Raw genomic sequence first — 25412 nt, 5'->3', positions numbered from 1 at the left:
GAAAAAGAAGGTAGATAGGAGCAAAACGAATACTAACAGGAGCTCTATCGGGGCACTGTCGCCCTCAACAAACACCTGAAGACGTTAGACTTCAGATATTGTTGCACAGAGGACGAAACCTCTATCCACATTCTATCGAAGTGAGAAACACTTAGGAGCTCCAGAGCACTACACCTGTGAGAGCTTGAAATAGAAGCCAAAGGTCTCTGGCAAGTGAAGCCATCCCACATTCTAGACTGTATACGAGAACCCAAATGTGTATATACATATATATGAACTTGTAGCTTTTTTCAGATAAATTTTATTTTTAAAAAGATGTGTACAATCTATCTGAATTCACCTGAAGCTGGTGAATAGAAATAGCGTCGTGTTGCATGTCAACGCTACGCTATACATCCTTAATCACTCGTCAAAAATGATTGAACCCAGCTCGTAAGTTTTAATGCACATCAAACGATGGAGAAGAAATATTCAGTAAAAGAAGCATGTCACCAAGCTTTTGTTTATAACACTATAGAAGTTCTACACCTATGGAATCATGAAACCCGAAAAACCTAACAGGGTCACAATATTTACGGTACTATGTATTTGTATAACAACGATTGGAGAGAAGAAATTGAGTAAAATCAGAAAATACTTTTAGATGGCTTCACATTTTCCACAATTTGGTAAAGTTATGATATAATTTGTACAGGTCCGTTTGAACTACACCTACGAGCTACGGTGAGTTCAAACAACCGTTACATACATCCGCTGTGTTAGTTTTAAAACTTATATTTTAATTAATATGAACGCATTCACATATTGAGAGAATGTTTATTTAATTTGTTTCATCTGCGCTCCCAAATTTCCTGAAAACAATTCATTCATTCGATGGCGAAGAAATTCTAATATCTCAATTATTTCAAACATTGATTGATGTTAGTGGATTTTAAAATAAAAGCTTCCACTATCGATCCGAGCATATTTTACGAGGGTGGATTAAAATTATTTCATATTTTCATCGTAGCTTCTCTACAAACTTTTCTCCATTTCTATTATTACTTATAAAAATAGGTTTTTGTCAATGAAATAGGTATTTGTTCAATATATGCTTTTACCTCGGAATCCTAAATCCGAAGAAAATAGTGAGTCAAGCAATTCATAAGAACTGAAATTGTCCGTATTTTTCCATTGTTCTTTTGCAAAATAGCTCGGCCGTATGTTTGACATTTCTCTTTGTAATCTCATGGAATCCAACTAATAAGCAGCTTGTTTCAATTTTTATAGGAATCGAATGAAAGAGAGTTATCAAAAGAAGCAATTAAGTCCTCTAGTTAAGATACGGGAAATTGAAAAGATATATTGACTCGACTTCGAGGGTTGATTCCAACTATTTTACCAGTTAATTTGCATTGTGGGGTGTTCAAAATAAAATGTCTCGTGAAATATCGTATAAATTCATCCAATTATCAGAATTTAGGGTCTCTTCTATCCACCGTTAATTGAATACTCAAAAACGCTGCTGTTACTCCAAAGTGATCAAATAATTACTCTAGCGTACACGATTTTTGTATCACAGACAGTATAGGTTATGGATTATGCTTTATTCACTCTCTTATGAATATGTAGTACAGATTGCAGTTTGGTTAGTGTTTGGTGAATGGTTCTGTGTAGTTATGAATTTTTTTAACCACAAAAATATCAAGGCATACGCGCCGATGTTCTCTTTTATTTATGATAACAAAAGCCTGACCATTTCATGATAAGGTAAAAATGATTCATCGTCAATATCTTCATGTTGTAATCAGAGATAAAGAATAATAGTGTGCTGTGTCAGCCGTAATGTATGATTGGTTCAGTGGATGGAAGCGAAGAAAAGAAGTATGTCTTTCGCGGTATGGCGAAATTGAGCTAAACGTTTTGTTTATGGTTATTTTTGTATGATAAACACTAAAGGGTATACTGAAAAAACGTTCAAATATAGAAATTTGCAATCTGGCATGCAGACTTAATAGTGCCTATCGACAGCTACTTAGGGTTGACAAAATATTGTTTAAGGAAATAATAGAGATAACAAAGATTCGTTCAGAAGAGAAACAGTGTAGTAACCTCACATTCACGCTTGATTACGGCCATAGCTTATTCTCCAAAATTATTTAAATTATTTGATATATATATATATATGTGTTTGTTAAAAAAATGGTGGGAGCTTCTTGGTTCCCATCTTAAGGAGTGGAAATAAGTTGCCAAACAAACGTACATTAGAACTTTAAGACAAAGACTTGCCACGTTCTACACATTTTACAATATGAGAATTTTGTACCAGTACTGATATCGATGGTTTAATCTAAGAACTCGATATCAAGCATTCTCCCTGTCAATGATTTTTGGTTATAGACTCATCCTTATTACATAGATAAAATTCAACACCATCTATACTAGCTGTTCATTTAGGTTAAATCAACTAAACATAAGAATATACATGCCCCCTAAGTGGGACTTCTAGGAGGTTGTACGGAATATTGTTGGTTAATTTCAATTGTTGAGTATGTGCTTGTAGACCCACAAAATGTCTCTTCACGCACTCCACGATGAACTCAGACTAATGAACTAATGAAACTTTGTGAGGGCTCTAAATAGAGAGGGTAATGGATTTAAATACGTAAGACAAATGTTTCTCGAGTGAAGTGACAAGTTAAAAAAGGGTATTTTTATTGAGATCCAAATTATAAAATTGATTAGCGGTAATAATTTCATAGAAAAGCTTAGCACGCAAGAAATTAGAGCTTGGAACTCATTCCAAATTATCGTGAGGTAATAATATGGATGCAAACTACGAACAGGTAGCTCATAAGCCTGGAGATTCTTATAAATTGCTTGGCTACTAAATGTCATTAAGAATCCATTTTCTCGTTCCCATTCATCGTTTTCCAAACAGATTGTGAGCTTCGACGAGCAGAGTTAGTTTCCACCAAGATAACAGAAAAATGAGAATTCGGTACCAAGGGTATGGAATCTAGCCAATTGATTCTGCAAGATTGAATATTTTTGATTTGGTATATGTTGGTCTGATATTCTTCAAAAGTCGATACACAACGTTAAAAAACCGGCAAAAATATTTTTTCAATTGAATATCAGTCCTGTAGTTTTTTGATATAACAAAAAAATCTTGGTACATGTTACAATTTTTTTCTTGCCATTTTCCTATTGAAACAGGTTCATTCCACTATTCATTCATTCTAACCAAAATTCACTTTGTTGAATGGTTGCTTTAGAAGCAAAAGATTTTGAGTGCTGTAGGTTTATGTAGAGTATATTCATGAGAGTCTACGATTTATGTGACCTGTGAGATATAAATTGCAAGAGTATTCTTAATGCGAGTCTAAGATATATACTAGAACGTGGTGTTAATAAATAATATAATATTATAATGTTATTCAATTTTATATTATTATTTCAGTGCATCTCATAAAACTTTCCAATATCTTACACTTAAATAAGCCATAATTTACTGAAAAATATTTATCTTATTCTCTAATCACCCTGTGCTGACTCGCCTTCCATTCCGAAAAACCTTTGAATACTTTCAAGTGACGTTTGTCATACATCATCATCCGCTATCAAATTTTGATTGTGGTGCTCCCATTGTCAGTCTTCTATCAATACCGTAGTCTGAGATATTTCTTTAGTGTTCCTGTTGGCGGGATAATAGACGCATGGTCCTGGGTTCGCGTAACGGCAACTACCTCTATTTGAAGGTTGGCGTGTAGATCCATTCGAACGACCAAAATTGATTGAGCCTGCTCCGTTTCGACTTACTGTGGTACTTTGTCGGTGCAGTCTGCAACAAAAGAAATTAAATCTATTAGTATATTAGTCCAGGCTACCAAGGTTCTCACCTCCGATTTTCACGAGACTGCATCGATTTTAATAAAATTTTGACGATCTGTGCTTTTTCCCTAGGGGTGAGCTCGATCCCCACTGGTGGGTGAAAATTTTTTTGTTGGAAATAACATCGAAAATTGATAGAAGACCAAATTTGAAGCAAAAAATATATTTTCTTTGAAAAATCAATAGTTTTTTAGTAGTGCGTGATTGAAAACTTGAATTTTTTTTTGAAAAAAAACATGTTTGTAATTTTTTTATGAAAAGCTCAAATACTTCTGATTTTATTAGAAAGAGTGTAAGAAACAAAAATTAAGCATATACGGAGAGATTTTTCTTTGAATTTGCTTTAGGCATAATACAAACCAAGCTATGTTTTAAATGAAGTTGAATATTTTTATCGAACGTATTTTTATCAACGTAGAGTTACGGAAAACGGTCAACTTTTTGAGGTAATTGTATACAATCTTTTTCAAAGTACTTTCAATAAGCTTCAAAATGAAAGTCAGTGGAACTCTCTAGCATAAAACTAAAAAAGCTATACCCGAAATAAAATAGATTCACCCATAGAAATATAATCCAGTCATGAATTACTTTATTACGAACTAATAATAATTTCCAGCAGTAGGAACAATTTAGAATGCATAATTTCGAAAAAAAGTCGAAAAATTCATTTCAACATCTTTAAAAATTACATAAAAATTGGTGAGAAATAAGAAGATAGTATTTTTTATCAACAATTTGATACTATTTTTGAACCCTTTAAACGTTGCTCTTCCAAAAATAAAAGGCCAAAGGAATTTAAAACGTTTTTTAGTGTCTAATTGTTTTGAGAATTAATAGAGGTATGGTCAAAAACTAAATACAATCCAATTTTCTTCTTCAAATTAACAAATTTCCAGTGTAATTAAAAATTTTCTCTCCTTTTTTCTCACCTAATTATCAAGGAATGTATAAGTATAATATTGTACAAATCTTTTTGATTTTCCATTTTTTTGTCATGAGGGATAATTTTTAGTGGTTGAAAATTATAAGTACAAAATATTTCAGTCAAAACAGATGAGAAGATGTCCATTTGAAACAAATAAATCGTCAAGGAGAATAAAACGTCTAGAAATATTATTTTTCAAATTTTTTTCGAAATAAGGAATGCTTCATAAAGGTTGAAGTTTTTAAGTTGAACCCAAACAAAAAGAGTTAATTGATAATTAGTAAGCTAGCACAGAGTGATTGAATAATATTTTTTTAATTTTTTATTAACGGGGGGTGCTTTATAAATGATGAAATGCATCAAACAGAGTTGAAAAACAATAAATACTACATTAAAGCATTGAACAACTTTGATTCAAACCTTGAAAATAATTTACTACTCATTAAATGCTTTTACATATAATTTCGTCAATTTTTTATAGTAAGGGGTAGTTTTCGCCCCTAATAGTAATAAACACATATCGTCATGGGATAGATTTTGGAGATAAGGGTAATCGGTAGGTAATACCTCATTTTTACCTTGTTAGCCTGGACTATATAAGAAACTTTGAAGAACACTCGTCAACAGTGATTTTGTTGACTTAAATATGAAATCAATTTATGCTCACTGCAAGCTTTTCTTAGGTTTTTCATTGATTCTCTATTTTAATCATACAATCATATAGAAAAACATATTTTTACAATTTGTTAAGTAACTGTAGTCATTTTATTATAATCATTCCCAATTGCTCATTATTTAATTAAACAAGTTTTTAATATAATAACTGTGGTAATTTTCGTTAAATGAATTGTAACGGAGCATCATGACAATGAACATATATTCCTTTTCCCCCAATATAATTTTATATTCAAAGCACTCACCTCAAACTCTGTCTATCTCCATTTGAGATAAGGCTATCCTCGTGAGTAACCCCCTCTGGCGACTCTCTCCCATTTCTGAAGAGGTTGTTGTTACAGAACAGAATCAAAAACAGTCTCTTGAACTTCTCACCGAAAATTACATAAATGATAAAGTTAACACTAGAATTAATTGTCACTAATAAGTTACTCGTTTGCAGCAAATACTCTAAAGAAAAAGGTATGTCTACTCGGAAAGTTTCTATGATATTTATGACTAAAGGTAGGAGGTTACAGAAGAAGAAAACGACTACCACGCCTAAAAGCATTGTAGCTAAACCGATTTCACGTTTCTGGTGTCGCGAAAGACGCTGCCGTTCTTTATTCGCTCTCAGGACCTGAAACAAAAAATATTATCGCATTAAGTTGACTCTACAGTTTTATTATGTACTTGGATACGTTCAGTTTATATATGAGTTGAAAGTTGTAACCATACTGACAACAACAATACAAATCAACAAAATTAGTAGAGTTATGAACTATGGTTTCTCATTGCACTGCTGGAATTACATCTTTAGACAATATTATACAGGATGTGACATGCTAGAGTGGCTAAAACCAACTTCCTCATTTCACATGCAACGACCAGTATGTAATTTATTTTTTGAATTCGTCATAAAATTCTTGGCATTATTTATATAGAATGTCCTTCACCTATCTTCAACTGTTTCGGAAAGATTCAGAGTTATAATATTTATTAAAAAATCAAACATCAAAACAATACTGAACAAATCTTGATAATGTGAAAAAAAACAAAAATGTCTATACAGATGTCTCAAATCGTCTTTTAAAGCTATCCAAATTAAGGAATTGAGTTTTGTATAAAATACTTTTGACATATCTCCAGAGAAAGAAGTCTAATAAGGTCAGATCAGGAGATCGTGATGGCCATTTTATCGATTAGCGCCTTTCCCACTGATTTGGAAAAATTTGATTTAGGTACTTCGGACATTGATTTGGTGATAAGTCGGTGCTCAATCTTGCTGAAACCATATTATATTCGCATCAACTTGTGGATTTGCTTAATCTAGATATCGAAGTTTACCGAAGTTGGCAATTGCCCAAACATTAAGTTTTTTAGGATGTTTCCTATGTTTCTCATTAGACCAATAGCGGCACTTTTGATGATCGACATGATCGTGAATTTGAAATGTGCCCTTATTATAAAGCAACACATCTTCTGATTGGATCACATTACTATCTAACATTGCTATCATTTGATTATAAAAATACGTTCTACTATCTAAATCATCTTCCATGAGCTCCGGAGTTGGTATCATTTGGAAGAGACGTATTTTATTTTCTTTTAATATTTGAAAAATTGGTATATTGCTAACGTTGAACAGTGCTTTTCATCTAGAATCCAGTTTTGTATCATTACTTACTATAATGGCACCTTTTTTTATTTGTCTCACATGGCTAAGCTCGTGAAACTAATTTTCCAATGTTCCTTGAGACGAAGGCGGGAAATTTTTAGATATTTAATAAAATCTGCAAGCAAATGCGTTATCTCCATAACCAATCTTTTGTTGAATGGTTATTTTACGCATTTCTAATGAATTAACCATTTTTCTGATATGATTACGTACAGTTAAAGAAATTTCAAACGACAATAGCACTGAAGCTGATCAATACAATCAAGCAGGCAGACAACAGGTTTCTGAGTGAAAATAAACATAACTTTTTTGTATATTTTTCAATTCATGTCAGTAAAAGAAACGCTAAAATGTTTTTGCTCACTTCTTCAGTATCAAAAGCGGAATTAGAAATAAGTGTTGTGTGTAATGTAGAGAATTTGTGGAATAGAAGAATTTGCTTTTTTGAGTTAATTTTTGTAATAATATGGCTAAAGGATACTGTCTAGAATTTTCTAATGAATTCAAAAAATTAATAATATATAAGTAGGTTGCATTTAAAATAAGAAAATTGTTGTCAGCTACTGTCACTTGGAACAATCCTGAACGTGATTTATTAGCGAAGCGCGAATGTAAAATTTCAAACTGCGCATAAATCTCATGACAGAACATGTTCAGGATCTCTACTCTGAGCTTATTGAATTGATAAATATTCACTACCAGAAGATGACCTTGAATTCATAGAAAAATCTATCGATATATGTATTTTTGGAGTAATAAAATATTCAACATACTTTTGACCAAGTTATTTATTATTAATAATAACAGCATGAAACCAGAAAATTTAAGCTTAGACATCGTATTCTGAGTGAGTGATACATTACTAAACACAACCAATTGTAACTATACTTCTCGATTAGCAATGCTAGTAACTCATATTTATAATGTTAATAATGTTAATGAATTTTTAAGTTCTGTGTAGAATCATGTGGTCATCATTGTCGTATTTGTAGTTTGAAGATTGTGAAAAACTAGAACTATATACTATTTAAAAAATTGTTCATTAGTAACGAAAGTAACAGATACTTCAAAAAAGTTTAGTGAGTTACTTCATGAGCTCCTGTATACTCCCTAATGGGGTTAAATTGTGCAAAAGCTGACCAGAGAAATACACTAAAAATTAAAAAAACAGATGAAAAATTTGATTTTGAATGTGACCAAATTTTAACACAAGATAGAAAAACTAACAATTGAAGAGAGTGATAAATTTGAAACAATAAAAATATTTGGTGAATAAAACCACAACACCGAGTCAAATTAATAACAATTAATGCATTTATTAATCAACTAAATCAAGTTGATACATAAATATGGGTTAATATCGTCATGAAATTTAAATAAAAAATAGAATTAATTTGGATTACCTGGAATACATATTATAAGTAATAATTTTTCTGACTTGCATATTTGTATTATTTGAACAAATTTCATATAACCACGTCTTTATTAAAACACGTGGGTAGAATTTTTAAGCATGTTTCATGCTACAATTTTAACTTATGAAGAAAGCTGTAGATAAATTTACCTACAGTGTTGGTGATATTCTTATTGTGAGTATTGGTTTTGGTGGTAGCGTAAACGTTGTGTCTGGTATGAATGTCACCAAAAGTTCCAGAAATTACAACTCAATCAAGTAATCACGGTACCCACCGTGCAGGTAGGTTTTTAATATGTAACCTTCCATTCAAAATATTGCACACATTATCAGTTTATTATATTATTGAAAATGTCTTCATTCTCTGTTTTATTTCCTAATAATAAATCATCTAAAAGTAGTATTTTAGGCCGGTGTTTTGGCGAAACTCTGATGATTTGCCTGTATCTTGCGTTCGGGGCATTATCCAAAAATACGTTTACAATAACTTTGTCCGCGGTATATAGTTGAGACTTTCAGAATCTTTCGGATGAGTTATCCCTAAAAAGTAGGTGATGAAAACCTATTCAGTTGAAATATTAGCTTCAGTACAAGGGCATGGATTTTATGAACCATTTCTAGATTAGTTTCAGTAAATGAACCGTCACCGACGATCAGCATCATTTGTGTTCATATGACTACTTTTAAGAGAACAGAACTATGACGCTTCTACTTTTTTCTTTTCTTTCTTCTTTTATTTCTTTTAATTTCTTTTAATTGTTTTGTCGCGTAAAAACTACTTTTTAATTCAGCCAACAACTAAACACCTCAAATATTGTTAACCTCTTAAAAGTTGCTCCTCCTTCCTCGTATAATAGTGTGACAATATGACAATATATAGATTTCTTATTCCTTAGAGGATTAAATGTGGAAATTTACTCTGAAAGTTATTGGTTTTCACAACATGAAGTAATTGTATCAAATTTATTACTGTTGTTAGTATTACAAACGTTTTCAATTAATATTAATTGTATTATTCAATCCAACTGTTAGTCGAAAAATTAGTTCGCTAGAGTTTTAATGGTTTGTGTCGATAGAACCAAGAAAAATTGTACTTATAACTTATATTTTATTGCTAGAGTGTAGAGAGAGTAATATAAACTTCATTGAACAATGAAATTTTCCAATTAGATAATGGATAGTTACTCCTTACTTCATTTACTTTGTCATCGCATGTTTGTACCAAAAGATAAAGAACAAGTTAATTTTCTCAGTAATTTCCACCAGAAGAATGAGCAACATTATTACGGGAAATTTTATAGTAGGCTGAATGTTAGTTCGAGGACTTTCTACTTGTGACAAAAGCATTCTCAAGATTAACTCAATGTCAAATGAAACTAAAATTATTATACTGCTGTGTTGTAACAAATTACAGAACACTAGATTGGAAAAAAGGTTTTTAAAAAATGTGCTTCAGCTGAGATGTGATTCGTTAACATTCATTATTACTATTAGAAGGTTTTTTTTATTGAATATCCACATTATCTACCATATTATTCGTTTCGAGCCATCCCGGAATGATTTGATTTTCCGGAGTATATTACACCTGGATAAAATGGGACCCGACGCTACCTTGCCAGCTGAAGGTCATTACGTTCACTCTTAAGGGGAGTTCTGTCAGGATAAGCAGAATTGGGTGGAACGGAATGACTATTCAAAATATGCAGTTGGCTCCCGGACTATAAGCTAACCGCGACGAACAATTTTAAATGTTTTCATGGGATCAGTGTTCTTGAAATAATTCAGAATCAATACTGAGATCAAAACTATTATCTATCAACTGTACTCAATCTCAACACTGTTCTAATTTTAAGTGAATATTTATCTGTTAAATATGCTCAAAACGTTTGCCTTTACTGCTTCCTCAAGATACGAGAATAGATGAAGTACCTGGCCTGAACCAGAGATGGCGGTAGTTGCTCGAAATATATCACTGTATTAGAAAGTACACAATCTATACAGCATGTCTTCTAAATTTGGAGACGCCATGTTGTTTAGTATAAGTTCGGCAACCATTAATAGTGAATACAGAATAACTACTGCCTAACGAATCACATCTCAGCTGAAGCACATTGTTTTAAAACGTTTTTTCCAATCTAAAGTTCTATAATCTGTTAAAGAACAGCAGTATAATAATTTGAGTTTCATTTGATGTTGCGTTAATCTTGTCACAAGTAGAAAGTCTTCGAACTAACATTCAGTATAATTATAAAGCCTACTATAAAATTTTCCGTAATAATATTGCTCATTCTTCTGGTGGAAGTTATTGAGAAAAAATCAACTTGTTCTTTATCTTCTCGTACAAACATTCGATGAAAAAGTGAATGAACTCCGGAGTTACTATTCATTATCTAATTGGAATGTTTCATTGTTCAATGAAATTTATATTACTCTCTCTACACTTCATTCAAAATATGCAGCTGGCTCCCGGATTATCAGTTATGAATTTTTAGTAATAGTTTCGTGTTCTTGGATCACTTCGATTAATTATTGATTCATTCGCGGTAACTCAATTCTCTGGATAGGTTCGCAATCAAGCATGCGCATTACAACAATCTTAAATTTGTTACAAACTGATTCGGAATATATTCTGAACTTAACCCGCGAGCAAACCCAAAGGGGATTCATAAAAAAAGCTTCAGTTATTATGATCCATAAGCAATTTCAAAGATAAAAATATTTGGAGAGAATATGAGTAGCTTATGACCATAAACAGAATTCGCTTACAATGAATTCCATAAATGGAAAACATTTACTCCAAGGATTCATGATGAATGCTTCACTGTTAACTTTACTTATTCAAAATTTCTCATGACTTGCTCTTCATTTGTCATTATGAGAATTTCAACTTATTGTACGATGTTTCAATTCTTTAATGCTGATAAAAAAATATACAAAATCTATAATTTTTGTGACCACGATCGATAAATTTGAATTAACAAAGATTCAATAAATGATCAAAGCAAAACTGCACCGTTAACAGATTTTCTCTTATTCTAATTCATTAAATGTTCTCATATACATTGATAACTGAGTACTATTTATCCTCACCTGTCTATATATGCACGCATTCAGTACAGCCAGAGAGACAAATGGTACCAAGTACATACAAATTAAATATAGCCAGTGGATATAAATATGTATATATGTTTCATTTCCTCTCAATTCTGATTCTCGCAAACAATATACCGTTATGTTGTCCCGTTCACTTATTTCTTTTTGCACTGTAGTTTCCCAAAGCTTCGGTAAATTATACATTGCTGAGAATATGATGATCCCTACTACATAGATTCTTGCTCTACCATATGTACAAAGTGATCTGGCTCTTAATGGATGGCAAACGGCAACAAATCTGCAAAGGAAATACTCATTGCATAGATATTCAGTCAGAGCAATTGATTTAACATTTGAACTAAATAATAATTGAAATTATCATTTGTTCCAGAGTCACTAAACTGAGCTGATGAAGAAACTTATTAACACAAAATTACATAACTATATATGATTGAAAGCATCCCTCGCTTGTCTACTACAGCCGTTTTCTATTTTGAGGCTTACCCGAAAAATCTCATTCACGCTCATTTTCCAAATTTTCATTATCGCATTTGTGGTGTAAAAGTTTGTTGATGTCGTAGAATCCTGATTATACGGATTCTTGTCGTTTTCAATGTTTAGGTCTGCTCAAATTCTTTCTGATTTCAAGAATATTTGAGACAATGAAATAATATATAAGAGGATAAATATGTGAGAATAGAATCAACCAATTCTCTGTATGGTTGTCATGTACGCTAGTGAGACCTGAGTGCTGAACAGCCGCGAGGAGCAAGTTCTACCGGCTCTACGTAGACCCCAGCCTGGTGACAGAAGGCAAGACGGCCAGACTCAGATGGTTAGGCCACTTGGAGCGTATTTCTGTGTGGATACGCCGAGCGTTGGACCGTGATAACTGGAAGAATGTAGTGGTCAAGGCCGTAGTGGTAATAGTAGTAGAATTACGGAAATCGAATGGCTGCTGGTAATCTCATTATAATTGATGAAAGCCAGAAATATTGTAGGAAATAGAAGGAATACCACTTAATTCGAGGAAAGAAGGAATTCAGCTGTAAATGGCAAAAAGCTGATAATTGAGGGAAATTTTTTTGACAGAGAGTTTGAGTAGGAAGAAGAGTCGGAAAGAGCGCGGCTGTTTTAGCTTATTAATATATTTTAGAATAATTGTATTGATGTAGACACTTAAAAAAGGAAATTAATTGGAAATCAGCATTTAAAAACAAAGTAAGGAGACAAAAGATAACAAGAATATCTAAAATAACAATTTTAATAAATGGATTCAAATGGAATGCATCGAAAATTAATTTTTATCTGTTGGGCCCTCTCAAAGGAAATTTAACTGTCTTGAAAAGAAGGATTGAATCACCCATATTTTCATATTTCATGAAGTTTTGTAGGTCAAGAAACAAACAGAATTTTCTGGACAAAAAGAAAAAATATTATAGAATACCACCAGCATCTAAAAATTACTTTTAGTTTAATATCTTATTACTTATTCTATTAAAAGAGCGATTTTAATCGATCAATTGAATCTGCATTCAGAAATAGAATTTTTAATTAAACACCACAAAGCGTCTATCGATTCATTTGAAGTGAATTATTTGATAATATGGCAATCATTGAAATTTGATTTGAAATTTAATTTGTTCTAAAGACAAATTGTATAGATCAAACTTATATTAAATGAGTTTTGGATCGAGAATATCATCATTATATTGTTCGATGAGAGAAAAAATATTTGCACGCATTAATTTCGTTGGTCAAATACGTAATTTTGATTTCTTGATATATTCACCTTTCCAATGAGACTGTGACTGTTAGATAAACAGAAGCTGTCTGAACCACTGTAGCTAATGGAAATACCACGGGAGCTATATGAGGTAGCACAACATAGAAATAGGTGAAGAGCATTCCACTGTATGGGTATATACCTGAAACATAAACAAAACGATTAATAAAAAAACTTTCGAATAGCTAATTATCTTTTGAATTCATTGATATAATGTTAAATTATTTCCGATGATAGGTAATAAGAATTTCCAGAGCAAGCCCATTGGATTTCCCAAAAAATATTTAGAAAGAAATATAAATAAATAACATAAAATATATACACAATTTAATTGTGTGACGTGGTAAAAATAACCAAGTACATAATAAAATTGTAATAAGACTACAAGATGATGGTTTAAAAAATATTTGTAAAATCGACACTTTTTAGTAGGGACCCGGCTCATTTTTGTCCAAATCTGTTCTATGAACTCGTAAGTTGCTAGGAAAAGGCAAATGATACCTCGAAGATCACTGATAGGCAGATATCCCATCTCGAACTATCGACCATATTTAAGACTTGCCAACAACCTAGTCTAGTGATTTCACCATACGGGTATTCCAAGACTTAATGCAAAACATTATGGAGTGAACGTGAGAATAATGTTGTAACATAAAAAATTCTCATACGACTCCTCGTTTATAGGCCTTCAAAGTTGCGGAATCAGTACTTATATTTAGGCATATTTTCCAAATTATATATTCGAACATTATGAATTTTCAATCGATGATTACGTATGTGCATGTATTGTGTTTGACGGAATAAATAACAATAAAGTGTTTTGCTTCTTTTTTTTATATTCTGAGTTCTGCTGATGGCAGATATATCGGTTTATTCTAAATCGAGGTAAGAATAAAACCATCCCAAACCTTGGTGGTAAGTTATAACTTAGCAGTATGCGATTTTCACTGAAAATTTTTCTGTTAATTAATCATTGTGGCGTAGTAGTATCTCCTGTTGTATATCCACTTACATTTTTCAAATTAAATTGTCGACTTTCCACTCAATTCGATTCTAGTGGAAGTAAGAGAACCTATTTTACAAATCATCATTGCCTATCAAAGACAACAATGGTTCATTACATGTAAAATATTTGTCTTGATATTTTCTTGTTACTCTCGCTGGTGAGTTGGTTGTTCCAATATATTTTTTAAAAGTTGCTCTTTATCTGTACTGTTTATAAAAATGCTTTTCCATACTTCCTTTATTGAGTTGTTCTTTTATGATTTCTTTTAAGTAATTGTGTGATACAAGCTTTCTAAATGCTTGTTATTTCCTTGGTCATTTTTATTTTCAAGTTATTTCGGCAAAAATAGATGTCAGTCTGGTTATGAAAAATATTCATAAAATCGATACTTTTCGATAGGTCCAGGCTCATTTCTATCCAAATCTGTTGTATCAACTAGTTAGTTGCTAAGAAACGGCAAATGATAGCTCGAAGATCACTGTTAGGCGATATTTCCCCTTCATCTGTAGACCATACTTATTAAGACCTGTCAACAACCTAGAGAAGTGTTTTTACTATAGAACTGTCCCAAGACTTGAATTTTTAATAGATGATCACGTATGTCCATGTAGTGAGTGTGACGGAATAAATAAATCTACACTACTCTCTGAAGATCCGTATTTTCCACAATTACAGCTTGTACAATCTAAAGAAAGCAGAAATAAATTTTTTAATGAAGTTTCTAACAAAAAGGTACTCTTTGTTTAGCTCGATAAAATTTATGGTTTAGGAGATATGCAGATTTTTAAATCGTTGTACATATTAAGGAAATCGTTCGCCATAAAGAAACATTCTAAAGAAAATTATCATAAATTATAATTTTCTATTGAAAATACTTACAGAAGGTGTTCAAACACAATCAAACATTTCTAACTAAACTGCATACTGCGAACACCGTATTACTAACATAAGGAAAAAATTTTATTGTGGAAAAATGTTGTTAGTTAGCCTACAGCTTATCAAATAAAAACAAAAAAAACTATAAAAAATGTTCGGAGTGGGCACCTTGCACTTCTATACACGGAATCTTCGGAGGATATGTCGTTGAACTTCTAAAAGCATTCCAAGATTCTGAAATGTTATTGAGATTACTTTTTACAATATTTAGGAAGTGAGGAGAGGCTCCATCGTGCATGAACCACATTTCTCTAAGAATGTTTAGAGGAATATCTCATAACGTGGGTGAGAAATTTTAAATATCGCTGACCATTCCTACTAACTTAACACCCACTATTTCTGCCCACACACTAACACAAAATCGATGTTGATCCTTTACTTTAATTGTACGGTGAGGATTTTCATCTGCTCAGTCTCGTGTAAAACAGCCTCTTCAGCTAACAGTACTTTTTCAACAAATGTTTATCTAGAAACCAACGAGAGACCAGTCTGGCTGGATAATCCTCTACTTTCATGGCATGCACTTTCTGAATGTGAAAGGGGTAAAGGAGTTGTTCCTGAAGAATCCTATGAATGGTTTTCGTTGATATTAGTTCTCCAAGAATGTTTAAGTATCTCCTGTAGTATTTTCAATAAATAATTACAATTTATGATCATTCTACGTATCTCTCAAAACCATAAATTCTATCGAGTTGAACAAACAATATTTTTTGTTAAAAAATTGATTGAAACATTAATCTTTAAATTGTACAGGTTGTCCCAGTAAAAGTTACAAATCGTTAACCGTTGGGCATGAGGCCCTACTGTCCTTTAGATAGTAGTGTTGAATTATTTAAATTATTTATTCCGTTAAACAGTCTACAAACCAGTTCTGATTTCACAAGGCATATAATTCAGAAACGACGGGCCGTATGAGAAAATTTATATAATGTTACAACATTATTTTCACGTTATCTACTCACTCCTGAATTTTTTGCATCAAGTCTCGAAACGACTTTGTTGTTTGTGATTATGTTCTCTTCTGTTGTTTTGCTATAATTGCTAAACATTTTTATTGTTCTCACCATTTCATAATAATTGGAAAGATCGTGATAATAAAAGCCGAAAAATATGTTTTAAATAAATTTTCATAAGTGGTTTTTAGTTTTTTCACCTCTTTTTTTAATAGTAAATTTTGTTTCATTTGAAGAATGCTGCAGTCCAATTAAAAAATTAATTTCGCCTTATCTGACTACTAGTTGTACATTCTTTGATTCAGGCCTAATACAACTTCCTTAGGAAGAGTCTCCAACCGGGGACTTTGAGGTTATAAAGTACCGGGCACCCTACAAATTGTTCATGCACGGGAAATATAAAAAAAAACAAATCTATTGTTTGAGAAGTCTTTTGTCGACATCCAGAAAGGTTTAAAAATAATGAGACAGCGCTGAAATACCAGGATGCAATAAAATTTTATATTGTACAATTTTTGTATTTATCTATCAGTTATTTACTACCTACTTTTTACATCCAGTGACCCAGTGTGCTTTTGGTATTGTGTATAGTGTGTAATATTATTGCAATATACGAACTAAAACAAATTATTATTTAAGCAAGGTGTGCAGATACAGTTTATGCAGAGAAATGGTAATCACGTGTAAAGATTTCGAGAAGAGTGAATGTTTTCTTCTCTCTGTGAGATACTATGCGCCAACCTCTCTGGCCTGTTGGCCGTCAAGATAATTAGTTACTACAAGGAATGGAAAAATACATCTACAGAATTTGCTGCTGACTTAACAGTAAAAATAAAAAAAAATTGAAAAAAGTTGTAGGGAGAATCAGGTATAAATGGGCCTGAAATCATCATTATAAGTTAATAAAATCTCGTTTGTTGAAACGTATCAAATTTCGAGGTGAGTCTATCAATATAATGTCGTAGTAATATTCAATAAAATGGTTTTGAAACAAAGACCCTCTACAGAGTGTTTCAAAAAAGGTGATCCCCTCTCTAGGATAGTAGAAAACTGAAAAATATTTGGGGTTTGCTCAGTAAAAATTTTTTCTCATCCACCATCCGTATTCAAGATAGACGAAAAGAAATTATAAACATTTTTTACGATTTTGCCGCAACTATTGGCAACATTGTAATGAAATTTCATTAGAATATGTTTTGAAAGCTGATACATCCAATGAATTTGTTTTTATACCCGACTCTCATATAGGGCGCTAGTTACACGGTTCGTATGAAGTAGTTTTGAACATAACAATATTAGATTTATTAAGCAAAAAATTAACCTAAACATCATTTAATTTCATACCAAGAAGGTACTCTTAATAAAACTCGATACTGTGTACCGTTTCCGAAATATTTTGATTTGAAAATTGTGAAGTTATAACCGATGCTAGTATGAACTATTGATAAATTTATTAATTAAACAAAGAATCACAAGACGAAAATTTATAATCAAAGGCTAATAACATGAAATATAATTCAATTAGAGTTTGTGTTCAAAATGTCCTCCGTTTTCACGAATATACAATATCCTATACAAATACACAATATATTTCTAAAGAATCCATTAATCTTCTGAACATGTGCGAAACAGCTATGAGGTCATTAAAGTGACGTTGAATTTTGTTCTCCAATTCTTGAGGTGAATTTACCTATTTATTTAATATACGACCAAACTGTATATTCCAAGGGATTGAAATCCCATGTTCGAGTAGGCCAACGAATCGGAGCTTCTGCATCGAAAAATGGTTACTCAACCAATTACGACACCTACAATCAAAGTGCGGTGGGGCTCCATCGTGCATAAAAATAGAGATTTTAGCTCGATTAGCGTTAAATCTTATAATATCTCGAATACGTGATTGGTTAAAAAATCCAGATATATATCACCATTTATATTTCCACGTGGAATTTGATAACCAAACATTAAATTTAAATGAGTGTTGGTAATGTGCGGATTCTCATAACTCCAGTAGTGTGCACTATGGGAGTTGTTGCGTAAAAGTGGCCTCGTGGCCTAAATGCATTTTTACTTGATAAGTTTCTTCGAGGACACTTGTTTGCATAACGCATAACAGCTGCATTGGAGTTTCCGTAACACTCGCCTAAAGTTATTAACATGTAAGTCTATTTCAAATTTTTGTACATTTTGATTAACAATATCTAATTAAACAAATAACAAGGTCTCAGAAATGTAATTATTATTGCCTCAACGTCTTATCTATCAATGAATGACAGTTTTTCATTGCAAACTCAGAGAAAATGGTATTGCCGTATAAAATCAAAGTCAAATAATTATGGGTACTTAGCTATTGGAGGCCTTAGTATGAAACAAAAAACAGTTTGAGTCCCAGAACCGCAATAAATGATCATCAAATTGTTGTTTGTTTCATACTAAGGCTTCCAATAGCTCAGTACTCATAATTATTCAACTTTGAAAACCATGATTATATATTGATTAGACTGGATTTTTGTGAAACGTTACAAGAAACGAAAGCCTTCAGCCCCAATTTTTTTAAATGTTTCCCTTTAGGGTCTCATTTACGCGACGAAAAATTTCCAATTCACATAATGCTTACTAATTAATGATAATAATAATTAATAACTTGATCAATACTTCATACCCACGCCCCTCTTCATAACTCGATTTTCAACGGTTTTTACGTAGTGTGATGAGCTTGTCCATCAGTCAAATGGCCTTATTTGTACAATCTGCCTCTACCTACTTCCTTGATAATTCATTTTCAGCAAGCTAGTTTACAACAAAAACCCTACAAAACGTACTCACATCAAAAGCATTCAGGAGAAACTATTATTAGAATCATCCCGAGTAAACCAAATACGGAATTGAATCCTCCCAACTAAAACAAAAGCCTAACGATCGTCTCTGTCAATTCCACCATGTCTATTTTTTTTCAATTATTGATCGACAAAATTGTTTTACCATAAGTTTTAATCTAATAATCATTGATGTTATTCTCCAATATATATATTTAATGAATTGAATGAAACACAACAATTCAATATACAAACAATATAGTTGTCGTTTTCATGTCTTGAACAACTTGTCCCTTTATAGAAAAATTTTTCTATCTAGGAAATTTACTTAATGCGTTTATTCATCATTGAGGTTTTCTTAAAAAATTTGTAAGCAACGATACAAATGATGATGGGATTTAACAAAATATAGAGAATAATTATATGAGGACTCCCCAGCTCATCTGTTAAATTTTCCCAACCGTAAAACACATAACAATTACCTTTTTGAGTTACAAATATTCGTATTAATATTTTTCATCCTTGGTTACAATTTTCGGCATTCAATTCAAGTTGACGAAAGAATAGCGAGCTGCAGATGTCTTTGATTACGGTTGAATCATGAATAATCCACATTCCAAACGTTTTAACTTTAGCAAAAGACCGCAATTGATTGCAAATAGTTCTTTACGAACAAATTAAAACAATTGTTACCTTATTTGAGGATTCCAACCAATTTAAACTAACACAAATTAAACTAACAAAAAAAATGACATTAATTACTACAGGTTTGAGAGATATTTCTAAGTGAAACCTACTTGTATTGAAATTAATAATTAAAATTGATGTATTCAATACGTTGATGATTAAAATGGAAAGTATTATTTACCTGGTAAACCAAATAGCAGCATACTAGTTATAATCAATACTGTGTCAACCCTGGCAAGTCCGATGAGCAAATAATTTATACTGGATCTCATTTGGGGTCTTGACAAAATTATCATGGATATTATGTTTCCAAGAACACCAAGAACACCTATTAAGTTCATGAACAATCCATTCACTACGAATTGGAAGAATACATCCGAATCTTCTGCCAGCAAACACGATTGGAAGTTAGAGTCATTCGGATTGGCCACTTTTATTGGCCAAAACGACGATGATACGTTGAGAGAGACTGTAGACTCTCCTATTGAAGTGCTTACCATCTTTTAGAGCAGTTGCTGTTCATTTTTGGTAGTGTGAGATCTTCAAATCTATAACGTTTTTTGTCGTGTTGCCATCTGAAATCGATGATAATAAAAACTTTTCCTCCATTGTGATATCTGTAATTAAAAAACCAATGCTAAAATTTGAAAAATTATTATCAAATATACAATTATAGTTTACATTTAATTGGAAATAACAATTAGGAGACTGGAAGTTTACATTCTAAATTATTATTGCTTGATGGTACTGGTGCCTCAGGAAACTTTGTGAACAACATATCGTTTGTGCAGGGGAAAATGAATCATGAAATCATGAATCATAGGTCGAAAAATATTGTCGTAAAGGAGATCAATTTTCCTATTTGGCGGTTTCCAAGGTCGCTGAACACGAATATTATAAAAAAGAAGTCTGCGAAGTATCTGATGCCCAGGGTGGACGATGTCTACAATGTTTACTGGAGCAGAATATTTGTATCCTGGTTCTTTTCGATATCACTGACATGAGTATCACGACAGTGATGACTTGTGAGGTATATGGTGCCCGAAATGGTTGGTTTAGACGTGGTCACCTGGCACCACGTTGAAATTCATTATGAAATTGATCAAGAATGCATAATCATGGGGGTTTTTCAAGGTCGTTGAACACCAATATCTTTTTAGATAGTAGGAGGCTCTCATTATTTAGAGTTGCATGTTTAACTTTAAGTAAATAGTTTATTTTTACTTTATATTATAAAAATTCATTTTTTTTCTAATAAAAAATTGTGAGAAATAATTCATTTTCATTATTCACTGCATTATAATTCTGTTTCTTCATTTTTTTTGACTCCAATTTCATTTTTTTTGTTTCTTTCATTTATGATGCTCGGTGATCCAGGCAATGTATCATGGAGACTTGATATTGTTCTTTTAGTCTCCAAGTCCAATTAGTGAGATTTATTCCACATTGATCCACGTAGAGGGACACTTGTAAATGAACTTTTGTCAAACTTATTAAAATGATATAGGTTACTCGCAGATTATTGCTGTCTTATATTGGTGTTTAGCGACTTCAAAAACCTTCAAGTGATCAATTTCATAACCAATTTCTACGGAATTTAAGTAGATGACCATGTACTTTTCAAAATGAATCTAGTAGATCTACTCATGTTATAGTTTCCCAGAAGAATCTGTCTCAGGCTTTGTAGGTTGTCCCAATAATTGGTTTTGCTACTATCTACCTTTTCCAGTGCTTTTTCCATTGTTCTGCAACTGATACTCCAGAAGGGTTCAGGTTTCATGAAGGGCTTGTGTGTTCCCGCTTTAGCGTGCTTACCAGCTATTTCATTTCCCTTCGCTTCGATGTGTCTCGTAATTTTATTTTTCTTGCTTAGTTCGTTCAATTTTACTAGGTAATACCAAATGAGTTTGAATTTTATGATATTGGAGCTTAGAACTCTTGACTATAGCCGGGGTGATTTTAGAATTCTCGTACAACATTTTGTATGATCTCTGAGCACAAAGAGAAAAAAAAAAGAGATGGAAGGAGCTTACAACCGTAATTAGAATAATATCGAGAATATATTGCCACCGACAGAGAAGGAAATTCTAGAAATAATATAGGAGCTGAAAGATAGAGCCAGAGTTAATCAAATATGGTGGAATCTGTCATTTTTTAAGTAGTATATGGGAACAAGAGACAATTCCAGAAGCGAGGAAAATGGTAATAATGGTACCAATACAAAAGAAAGGGAAATGAGATGAACACAGAAACTACAGACGTGTAGCGCAACTAGATACAGCTTACAAGTTTGAGAGTATATGGGAAAACTTGTTCGGAGACTACCAATATTGTTTTAAATCCAGAAGATCAGTCACAGACCATATTTTCAGTCTGAGGAAAACGCAAAGAATGGGGTATGAATACGATCTGTCAATTTACTCAGTTTTCAGAGATTGTAAAGCATTATAAACGATCTTAGTATTTTAAAAAAGTCTCACCAAAATGACAGAGAATGGTAGATTTTAGAACAACAACAAAAATTATTGATATAGAACAAGAAGGATCAAGAAAAAAAGAAGACCAAGAAAAAGATGGTACGCAGAGGTGATGGAATTCAAGACTGGAAAATGAAACCCTATAGTACGGCTCAAAAAATTATCGCCAGACTTGGCTTTCTGTGACAATTGCTATCAAACAACAAGGTGGAAGTATATGCTGGCAGTCTTCTACATTCTTATTTCAAGGATAAAATCGATGAATTACATCACTAGAGCTACTGAATTGTAACTTAAACAAAGTGTATTGAATGGTAAAAACTAATAATTATGTTTTTTATAATATCCTACATGTATTTTATTGAGGGAAAACAGTTAACGTAAGCCTTTCAGAACTATATATGAGATCAATTACTGGTGGTTCTTAGTAATATTCAATATGAGACACATCGTAATGAAAGGGAAAATGAAAGTAATATATTTTGAATAGTTTGAAATATGTCTCAATAACTTAATATTAGAACACATTTTTGTTGCTTCTACACAAAACCAGACTCAAAAATATATGTTAAAGATAATCTGTTGCAATAAATGGATTACTGCAATAGTTGTCGCAATTCAGTCTAATCTCTATTTCATCATAAAACCTGCATTCTGTGTAGTATTTTTTCACGAAAATGTGGTTATTGCTATCAAATTGAAAACTGAAAAATAAACTTCATAGGGAAAAATTTTCAATTTCTGCAAAATTAATAGTTCATTGTACAATTTTTTTTTAAATTATGCATTGGCGACTTATAATTGCAACGGCGCCCCAAATGCCATGGATCAGCGAACTGTAACTCTCCCTATAGGGTGTGCAAACGTTTTGTGTTATTTTGTAATTATAACTTCCAATTATGGTTCCAATTGTAAAATTCCGATATTTCCAATTACAACTACCCAGGGATATTTTTCAGAGCTCACTCTAAATTTTCTAAATGGTAATAATCCAGTATAGATGAACAAAAAACTTCTTAGTTTCTAGTTAAGCAAGATGAAATTAGTATATAGGTATACATCAACACTAAATTAGAAAGGTAATTTAAAAAAAAATATGAATTGTGAAAAGGTAAGACTCGATACTTTTCTGTAGAATATTTTCTCTCAAATTTATGAACATTTAAAATATTACACATAATATGTAGATTTTCCAGCACGATCTTTAAGATATTTCTTCAATTTGGTTTTGAACATCAGTTAATAAAACAAGGTTATGACCAATAGGGAACGGGAGAATTTCTTCTAAATATGATAATAAATATTTTGCCCACATTATCATTAAAATCATTTATCATATTTGTACCACCACATTAGAGCAAGTGAAGCTCTCACAAGAGATACCTACTGAGAATATCTCTTTGTTAATTGAAAAAAATTGTCCCTCTTATCACAATTTTAAAATAGTTCAAATGCAAGCTTTTTACAACTGTTGTGAGGTGTTTATCTGGATATTTATAACTTTATTTCAATTTTTGCGATTAAGAATATAACCTTATTTTTCACATGATGATAAATATTTCCGTCATATTTACATTGACACAGTTTACTTTCCTTAGTATACCTTGTAAAGTCTAAAATGGAAAAATCGCCATGTGATGGGTTCACTATAACTAATTTTTTTCACATGATTTAGGAAGAGGTGATCAGTTTAATCTCACTAAATATCTTCTTGAATCCTTTTTTTATCGGTGCCTAATTGAATATATTTCGCTGTTTATTCGTCTCAGTTATAATTTGATATATGTGAAAAAATTCATCCCATCTATTTTCGATAGGGCTACGCGCTGGCCAATCAATAGCGTCAACTTCGACATCCTGTATATACTATCGTACGGAACCTGCGGTGTAGACGGGCAATAGGATGAGGTTTTCGCAGATGAAACTGGTGTAGAGAAAGACGTGATCCCCTAAAATTTCTTCTCTCGCTCCAACGCTAGTTTCAATAAAAACCAACTCGGTTTATGCTTCCATTGAATGCCCTATAAAACCATCCAAGAAACTCGGTTCGGTCGAAATATTGTTTCATTAGCTATGTCACGTATTTCTATTCGACGATTGCTACGAAAACAAGGACACCGATTTTATTAACAATTTTTAGACTATTAGAGTCATCGAAGGAAAATAATATTTTCGTAAATTTTCCTCAGTTTCATCATTTGACAAAAACGTCCTCGAATATTGTACCATGTAAACTATCGCTTCAGATGTTTTGTATCGTTCCAATGAGTGTACCCGCTAGGTTTCAATTGATTATCCGTTGAGCAGAACACAACAAATCATTACAGTAAAAGAAATATCCCTTCATCAGTTTATCCTGTGAATCTTGTTTCATGACAATACCAGGCTCCGTACTGCAAAATCAACTCAGAAACTGTTTCAATGATCCAGGTATGGAGTCTGGAGTTCTCTTCATATGACATCAATTTGGCACTTAAAACGATTTCCTATTTTCAAGGTTGACATAGAACTTATCCAGTTAATATTGTTTCCTTTAAACAGTGACATGAAAGTATCTGCCAAGACCTAGCTCAATGGACAGGTATCCAATCTCCACCAAGATTGGTTAAACAAATTGCTTCTGAAATCTGATGAATACTGAAATAGATTTGGTGAAGCCTGTATCGCTTGATTACAATTTTAATTTCCACTTTATTGTTAATAAATACCTCTTCAATTGAATTGCAGCCTTTTTTACTGATCCCTCTTATTTATAAGGTGAAATTTCCTACTTTGTCGAGTATAGACATCTGGATAATCCATACTTTTGTTAGATATTTTTTGACGATATAACTGATTCTATGAAAGAAAGATAGAGAAAATTATATTGTTAAACTTGTCGAATATATTCTTGTTATTCTGTTATTAGGGTATCTTTGTTCCAATTTTGACCTCTATGCTAATTATGATCAATTGAAATAACTATTTTCATTGGAATACAACAGTTTATTTATTATAAAATGTACTTATGGTACCTATAGTATCCCTAAAAGAGAAAAATGATTTTTTTTTCAATTTCTTTAAGCAATTGTGAGATACTTCCAAGAGTCATTCTGTGAGTATATCTTCAACAAT

The 25412-nt window shown here is 32.1% G+C and overlaps 1 protein-coding gene across 6 annotated transcripts in view; it reads right to left on the bottom strand.

The window, feature by feature from the left end:
• Positions 1-3413: 3413 nt before the first annotated feature.
• LOC130448864 (FMRFamide receptor-like) overlaps positions 3414-25412 on the bottom strand; it is a 416668-nt gene continuing 394669 nt past the window's right edge. For 5 of the 6 annotated variants that reach the window (XM_056786416.1, XM_056786415.1, XM_056786414.1 and 2 more), the window contains 5 exons: positions 20003-20438; positions 13430-13565; positions 11635-11935; positions 5719-6092; positions 3414-3823 (listed from right to left, as the gene is read on the bottom strand). In XM_056786416.1, coding sequence (XP_056642394.1) covers positions 3631-3823; positions 5719-6092; positions 11635-11935; positions 13430-13565; positions 20003-20321 — 1323 coding nt within the window. In that variant the 5' untranslated portion in view covers positions 20322-20438 and the 3' untranslated portion in view covers positions 3414-3630. Of the gene's footprint in view, positions 3824-5718; positions 6093-11634; positions 11936-13429; positions 13566-20002; positions 20459-25412 lie in introns of all 6 variants that reach the window. The other variant, XM_056786418.1, reaches the window with a different exon arrangement.

Source organism: Diorhabda sublineata, chromosome 9 (assembly GCF_026230105.1).
Source record: "Diorhabda sublineata isolate icDioSubl1.1 chromosome 9, icDioSubl1.1, whole genome shotgun sequence".
In the NCBI taxonomy this organism is placed as follows: Eukaryota; Metazoa; Arthropoda; class Insecta; order Coleoptera; family Chrysomelidae; genus Diorhabda; species Diorhabda sublineata.
The sequence above is the reverse complement of the archived record's forward strand: the minus strand, read 5'-3'. Positions and strand labels throughout refer to the sequence as shown.